Source organism: Sinocyclocheilus rhinocerous, unplaced genomic scaffold (assembly GCF_001515625.1).
Source record: "Sinocyclocheilus rhinocerous isolate Xijiao unplaced genomic scaffold, SAMN03320098_v1.1 scaffold1152, whole genome shotgun sequence".
NCBI lineage: Eukaryota > Metazoa > Chordata > Actinopteri > Cypriniformes > Cyprinidae > Sinocyclocheilus > Sinocyclocheilus rhinocerous.
In genome coordinates, this window is record NW_015625590.1 from 699,013 (window position 1) to 707,509 (window position 8,497).

The following is an 8,497-nucleotide window of genomic DNA, read 5'->3' on the forward strand; positions in this document are numbered from 1 at the left end:
TTTTGGGGGGGGGTGGATCCACTGGTCACTGGAAAAGGAAATGTGTTTTAGAGTAAGCTAAATTTATTACATTTTGATTTAAAATTACAAAGACACACTTTTTTCCTTTAGAATAACACACACTGATGAATCACTCACAATAAGACCAGACATGTGCATTAAGAAAGTAAATAGAGTTCAATTTGATTTCATGTTGACTTTAAAGCTATCTTTGTGTAGCCTATTATTATCCATCCAAGTGTGTTCCCAGGGTAATGCATGAGAGTTCTTGGCAATTATGCAATCTCAGTTATTCTTCGTTGCACATGTATGACAGAAGTATGTGTGTCTTGCAGCACCTAGATGCTTCAGATGCTTCAGTGTATCGGGTGTCGTGGAGTCTGGCCACGTTGAAGAGCTCCATTCAAACAGATTACAGCTGATAAGAGCCCATCTGATGAATTCAGTCTCTGTGCGTGGAGTAAAAAAATAGAGAGGGATTCTCTATCCGGCCTCTGTTCTGTGTGAGAAACCAGTGGGCGAACAGATTGGGCAGGGGGGCTCGTTTTTCTGTCACCCTGAAGGCCAACACATTTTAATTAGATGGATTAGCTTAAAGGAGGAATACAGCGAGCGGGAGATCAGAGAGTTCCCAGTGCTTTCAACATTCATGATAAAACAATCATCTGTTGATTCACGTTTCTTCTAGATTATTTGATGTGCCATCATTGAGACTCCTTTAGCTAACATCGCAAGGCCCGAGAAACTTCAGTAAGGAGTATCAGCTTGTAAGAGATCTAAAGTCCCAGCTTGGCAGACAGCAGAATCCCACATAATAAATGTATTACTCACCATGAAAGCTATTCAGATAAATTAGCAGTTGTCTCTGACCATTTGGGAACTGTATGGGAATCAGAGGAGCTGTTCAGAACTTTTCTCTTTTTGTCCACAAAACAGATTATTAACAAGAAGCAAGCGACATCTGGAACATTTTAGCATCGTTATCAATAGAGGGAGGGACTAATCCTGTTAGAACAAACAAGTGTCGAATACATCACATTGTTCTGGTTATTAAGTAATATTTAGAGTTGCATGTTGATTATAACAGGTGTAAGAGTTTATCAAAGGACCCTAGGTGCATCGCGCAAGTTTTCAGGCTGATGTTCAGAGGATGCTTTCACAAGATGACAAGGAGCAGATGCTAAGGTCCTGATTACCACATGGTCAGATCTTACACAATGTACTCAAGGGTCCACAAGAAGATCAATGAGAACCAATCAGAATCAGAATAAGCATGTCACTGTGCTCAGGGCAGGGTCCTAAAGACTGCATCACAGCAAGTGAAGTGAAGTGTTCTACAAAACAGTAAAAACTACAACCAAACCTCGATCAGCTAATGGCAAGGACAAAGTTGACCCTCACTGCTCTCTTGCTCCTCACTGACATCCTATTGCTTTCTAATGGGCTTCCTTTGAACTTTCTCAGTCTTTCTTAACAAATCATTTTTTTGCTTTATATGCAACACCCTTGGGAACAAGAACATCCATGTTCAGTGAAACGTCTAGTCCCTGTCAGAGTGTGTCTGTTAGCACTGTGCAGATGTTAAGAGAATGACATCAGTGCAAATGCACCCCATTCCTTTAAATAAAACAGTCCGTTCAGCCCCCTCCAGAGGTCCCTGGGGTGTACTCCACTGTGGACAAAAAGCGAAAAATTTATAGCTTACCTTTTTCACATTGACCAAAAGTTCCATGACTTCACTATTTGAGTCTTGAACTGGCTTCCGCACCCTTCAAATGAGGATTTAAAAACAGACACACAGTTCTGGATTTTGAAAGATTGATGATGCAAGCCACCATTCAGTGCAGTCACTGGTAGTAAGATGAATCAGGTGATGTTTTTTTTTATTTTTTTATGTCTCTGGTTTTAATGATTTTTCTAACAGTTCCTAAACTATCATTCTTTTCTGTGAACTTTATTGTCTTGGACAGCTCTAGTAAGTGCCCAAATAACAAGAACACAGAGAAATCTGTGAATGATACATAGAAAAATCAGCTGCAACAAAGTTGCTTTGGAACTGAATTGCCCCAATGGTCAGGAATCTTCTCCCAGTGTTGGTATCTATTGTACCCTTTGACTTTTGACCTTGTGCCCATCTTCCCCTTTTGACCCTCAAATGTCAACTGCCGGGGTCACAATGTTCTTTGGCTCTCTTTTTCTTCACTCTCTCATGGCTTGAAGATGAAGCGGGTCACTGTTCATGCTTGAATGGTATGTAGCATTCCCCAGTGTGAAAAGACTAGGGTTTTGTGTCCAATTGCAAAAAACAGGGACAGAAATTCCGACAGTTAATAGACAGTTAATAATTATAATTTTTCTGGCTATTGAACAATCAGATTCCACATATGCATTCTTAAAAGTACCATATGATCTTTAGGTACTGGAACAACCAATTCACACATTCTTTCTTTTCTTCCATTGTCAAGCCAGCCACTCATCGCAATAAGCTCTGTGCTTTGTTGCTTTTAATATAGAACAGCTCAGCTTTCAAATTATGTCAGTTTTATCACAAAATACAAATTACAAATGTGTGTTTCCTCTTTATTACAAGTTATAGCATGATATAAACGTGAAGGAACATCAGAAGGCATGAAAAGAAAACAGTATAATTTAATGAAATTAATGTCTCACTGTAATCCTATCAATTTGTTTTCTTTATTTATTATACAATTAACAAAAGCAAAAGCAGGGTGTCCGCGGGGTCTTAAAAAGTATTAAAAGTTGATAAATCAATTTAGAGAAAATTAAGGCCCTTAAAAAGTCTTAAATGCCATTTTCCAAGGTATTACATTTTGTATCATCTTTTCATTATGTATATTTGTCCGAATAGTGGGGTTCTGTGTATTTTATTTATGCAATCCCGCAAGATTTGACGTCATCTGTTACGGCGCTCACTGACTGACTGCGCTGCTGCGTGATAGCGCGGGGCTTGTTGATCCCGCTCTCGCTGAATTTCTGACCATTACCGCACGCTCCCATCCGCTCCCGCGGTTTTTGTGTCCGCTCCCGCAAACATTCTAATATTGTATATAATTTTCGCGCATCAGGGCGCTGCTATCAATATGTGGGGTATTTAAATCCCCTTTGAATGAGAATGAGCGCTCGCAGTTCACTTTCGATTTCGCGATCGCATGCACACTGTGTAAAGGGAGCACATATTACGATAAAAGATATTTGTCAGTGAGCTCGGGATCTGTTGAGGAGCGAATCCTCCAACATCTTTGTCAGTTATCTCTCCTTACTTTTGACCTGTGATCAGTCAAATCTGACTTCTGCAGCTCGTGTTGGATGCAGGGTTGTTGTTGTTTTTTTCCACGAAATTGGGCTGCTTTTAAACTGTTGCCATTGGTTGATTTCCCCCAGTGGGTTAAAGGTTTGAAATATTGCATAAATTACATTTGGTTGAAATGCTTGTACTGAAACATTTTGCATTCCACCTGTAATAAAACTGTGCTAAATGTTTTGGGCCACACTAGTAGGAAGCATTTAAGCTGTGTTTATGATAAATGTGCATAACGTTGACTGTAAAATATGTATTTTAGGGATGGAAATTACATTTTTATATTTGGGACATAATTGCGCTACTTTGGGCTGTTTTTTTACTAGCATGGGCTTGGGATGCACAATTAAAATGATGTAATAGTTGTGATCATTATTTTACCTTCCATGATCATTCAGACACGATCAGGTGCAGTACTGACACTCTGTCAAGTCTGCATCAAATCAAGCACTCCGTAATCACAGGTAAACTGTCTGATCAGTCAGATGTTTGTCTTGAGAAGTGTTCCACAAAACAGCTATGGTTTGCAGACATAAGAGTTGATGTGACAAATACATCTTTTGAATATACTGTGCAAACTCATTGCCCTGTTAGCTCGGAGAGCTTTATTTTCCCTCCTCAATAAGTTTTGTCAGTTGTTTTGTTTATTGGTCTAATTCATGTTTCTTGGGGTGCATTGGTTAGTCACTCAATTAATTCTCTTGTGCTTCGTTCCCCCCCTTCTGAATTATGTTGCATTGATAAGGAGTTCAAAGTAAATATCTGTTTAGTTGTGCTATCTTACAAACAGTATATAGTAAATGTAAGTTAAAGTGTCGCAGATGTAACCGGTTAAAACTTGTAGTGGCGATGAGGTCTTAAAATGTATGGAAAGAGTCTTAAAGTTCTTAAAAGGTATTAGATTTAACTCCATGACCCTGTAAACAGTCTCTCGCTGTCGGTGCTTGTAATGATTTTTGCGTCTTTCTATGCAGTTTCAAATGCTTCCACACTGCTGATAGTTTGTTGCATTATAATGAGTGCGTGCCTCTCACTCTGCCCTGGTTGCTATTTGATCGCGTCACGTCATTGTTCGGTACAATTTATTCGGTCTTTTCGCTTATTATTTTTTTGCTATTTTCGTCCGAATAATTTCGGTTGCCGAACATTCGGTGCATCCCTAGTTTGAATAGATTTTTTTCTTTTGGATGATGTACGAACTTAAGGGAACTTTATTGGTGTTGTTAGGTAGTTTCTGATCGGTTATTTTTGTTGTAAGAAGCTTAAAGGCATAGCAAAAAAATTAAAATAAATACAATTCTTTACTTACCTTCATGTCGTCCCAAACCTGTATGACTTGAATGAAAGTCACTGGGGCTCAATGTTGTTTGGATTCCAACATACTTTTGTGTTCTACAGAAGAAAGAAAGTCATACAGGTTTAGAACAACATGAGGTTGATAAATGATGAGAATACTTTCATATTTAGGGGAACTATCCTTTTAACATTAGATTTGGTCAAATTGTAGCAATATCCAGGAAAAAGGCTAAATGATATTTTTTTTCCTGCTGTTTTGGAAGGACCCTTCCAACTGATGTGACTGGGGTGGAAAGTCATATTTTTCTTGAATGGTGGCCCATGAAAGTTTAATCTAACTGTAATTTTAAAGTTGATTTACATTAAATATTTTTAATTGTCTTTGTGGTTTCGGTCAATATACCGTCCATTCTTCATAGCACACATGAGTATGGCCGGTTCTGCCAAAGTGCACATAAGGGAAGCGATTGGTCCCTGACCTTTCTGGAATTTTAAACCATTCCTGGGAAACAAAGTGCTCACTGTCCATCGGGATCCTACATTAAAATGGATGTCAACAGGGCTGGGCTATGTGTTCTGTGAGAGTGCATGTGTTTTATGAGTGTACAGACAGTGTGTGCGCCGGTTCTTCTCCGGTCTTGAGACTTTCATTTCCAGCCACGCGCTTTTCTCTTAGGGCCACACAGTAGTTGGCCGGAAAGAAGGAGGGAACCTCAGGGTTTCTCAGAGTCTTTCTGACATGCCGACGCACTGGCCATTGCTATTGTCAGGACACTTCAACCGTGCAACCGGTAGTGACTCGCAGCACAAATATAGGCCTACATGGCTTAAGCAGATTATGAGCTAAGATTTGTTGAAATATCAGATTTAATAACGGTTTAATCTTTCTTGGGCTAATTTGACACATTTTTGAGTGATAATAATTGTATGTCTTAAGGAAACAGACCATTACTGGCTAGTCTGCTAAACTGTCCAGTTGTTAAGTTGACACCATTGATGGTCTGTTCTTGGGCTTTGCATGATTGTATTCAATATAATCGCTGTGTATTTTGCAGTGGTTTTGTTGGTGTTTTAAAATGTAAGCAACATTGTGAATATATTGATTATTCTTGTAATTATCAAAATAGTGTCTCAGATTGTTTAATTTTTCCATTTTTCCATTTTAAATTAATCTGTTCAAACAGTAAATTTTAATTAATTGATTTAATTTGCTTCCTCACTTAGTCTCTTCAAATGTTTTTTTTTTTAAATGTTTTCGAAAAAAGTCTCATGCTCACCAAGGCTGCATTTATTTAATAAAAAAATAGTCAAAATATAATATTGTAAAATAGACCAAACGTAAAAGGAGTAATTTATCCCCCCCAAAAAAACAAAAACAAGATTAAGCTACTCACTTTCATGTTGATACTTCTTTGATACTTAATACTTCTGCAATAATTTATATACAGTAAAATATTAAATATAGATTTGTATACATTTATAATATCCATTTTCCATTTTATTATGTATTTTAAAATTGATTCCTGTGATGGCAAAGCTGAATGAAAGTCTTCAGTGTCACGTGATCCCTAAGAAATTATTCTAATATGCTGATTTTTTTATTATCAGTGTTGAAAACAATTGAAATCTGATCACTTTTGTTCAGTTTAATGCATCCATGCTTAAGAAAATTATTAAATATTTGTTTACTGACCTTAAACTTTTGAAGGTTATTATTTACAGTCAGATGTTATTTAGAGAATGAATTTCAAGCTTTTGTTGGCTTTTTTTCTTTTTTTCTCTTAATTAAATGGAAAGTACAGGAAAGATTGAAAATAATGGTGAGAAGTGTGGAGGACAGAACTGGGATATGTTACAACTTACAAGTCTGATTTAAACAGCTTAATATATTAGAGCAGTTTGTTGGCATTCAAGAGTTGTTCGCAAGCTGTATAACTTCTTGAAGTCAAAGTTCTTTTGATCCAGAGAGGAGCCATAGTAGTTGGAAACAGTGAAGACCAATTCCTCATCAGGGAACGCTTAGAGGGGGGAGAGGCCTCCACCCCCTCACTCCACATACGCTTCATTAAGACGGCCAGGCCATGTGTGCTTTCAACACTCCCACTGCACAGACTTTAACTGCTTGTGTGTGTTGGAGAGAACAAGAGCAGATGTGCTGGCCCGCAGGTGTGCAGCACAGGGCGGAAGTCTGGAGAGCTGGAGTTGCTTTGTTTTAACACCTAAAGTTTGAGTGTTTAGACCCAGGATGGATGGGTTGGTGCATTAAGTACTTGGATGTTCTCTCAGGGGTGGGTGTGTCAAATTTAAGACCTCAAATGTTCGACCTCTCGCTCTGCAGTCTGTGCGTCCCACATGTTACAAGCTGTTCTCCACCCAATGCTCTCAATAAAGCCATAACACAGGCTTTGAAAGCTGGGCCACAGGAACCCAACGTTGACACCTGTTAACCAGACCCAAGAGTTCTCTATCTTAACTTCCTTTGATACGACTGTAAATATAATGGTTATTTTTGTGCTTTGGGATATTTCTTAATGACTATAGTTTATAGTGTACTATAATTTTTAAATTGATCTGATTATAATTTACTTGAAATGAATTGAAAGTATATTTGAAAACAAATCAGCTGTTGGTCAAATAAAAAAAAATAGGCTACCATTCAAAAGTTTGAGGTCAGTAAGATATCTTTTTTAGTGAAATTAAATGGTGGTTTCAGTTGCTCTCTTTTTCTCTCTATCCCTCTTTCTCTGTCTGTCTCTCACTCACAGCTCCCAATTAAAACAGGACAGCAGAGCACCCACACCAAAGTGAGCACAGAGCACAATAAAGAATGTTTGATCAACATCTCCAAGTACAAATTTGCCCTCGTCATCAACGGTCTGACCAACATACTCAAAAATGTGAACAACATGGTAAGTCCATGTCTATAACATTCAAGTTTCCCATCTTGATAATTGAATTTTGAAATTCCAGTCACTCTGTTATGAGTGAACTGCCTTGGCATTGCACAAATAAATCCAAGATGGCAGATAAAAATGAACCATTTTAACAAATATATGCCTGTGTAGTGTTTTTATGCTTGGAGTGTTACACTGTTAGCTTAGGAACATGGTCATTTCAAACTCTATTGCAATCAATTGAGAGAAGTGTCTTCTAGTCTTGCTAATGTCACATTTCTGTGTGTCTTTTGTTCATAGCGGATCTTTGGCGAAGCAGCCGAGAAGAACCTCTACCTCTCCCAGCTGATTATCCTGGACACACTGGAGAAGTGTTTGGCAGGGGTGAGCAGCTCGTCCTATCTCACAGTGAACTTTATCCAACCTGTCGCTTGTTTTGACTGTCTTACGTCCTGCCATTGCTGTGGTTTCACCTTTGTTGCTGAACGCAATGCAAAATTGCTTTACAATTACAATTGTTTCATAATTGCCTATCCACATCTTGGCCTAAAAGTTTTCATAAATTTTATTATAAATTTTTATAGATTTTTTTTTTCTGATCTGATCTTGGTCCACTATAAGTCTGTTTCTTTTACTATGCTAGGCTGTAGAAATAAGCTGAATGTGGTGAACTTTTTAACTATGCCATGGTATAATCGAAACTGTAAACTACCATTCAAAGGTTTGGGATCAGTAAAAATTCTAAAGTCACATTAAAGGTTTACTCCACCCCAAAATGGAAATGTTGTCATTAATCACTTACCCCAATGTCGTTCCAAACCCGTAAAAGCTTCGTTTGTCTTCGAAACACAATTTAAGATATTTTGGATGAAACCCGGGAGGCTTGTGACTGTCCCATTGACTGCCAAGTAAATAACACTGTCAAGGCCCAGAAAAGTATGAAAGACATCGTCAAAATAGTCCATCTGCCATCAGTGGATCAATATGA

General features: G+C 38.1%; 1 protein-coding gene across 2 annotated transcripts in view; it reads left to right on the forward strand.

Moving 5' to 3' along the window:
* nf1a (neurofibromin 1a) overlaps positions 1 to 8,497 on the forward strand; it is a 92,349-nt gene that overhangs the window by 4,248 nt on the left and 79,604 nt on the right. For both annotated transcript variants that reach the window (XM_016573391.1, XM_016573394.1), the window contains exons 2-3: positions 7,381 to 7,524; positions 7,810 to 7,893. In XM_016573391.1, coding sequence (XP_016428877.1) covers positions 7,381 to 7,524; positions 7,810 to 7,893 — 228 coding nt within the window. The remainder of the gene's footprint in view (positions 1 to 7,380; positions 7,525 to 7,809; positions 7,894 to 8,497) is intronic.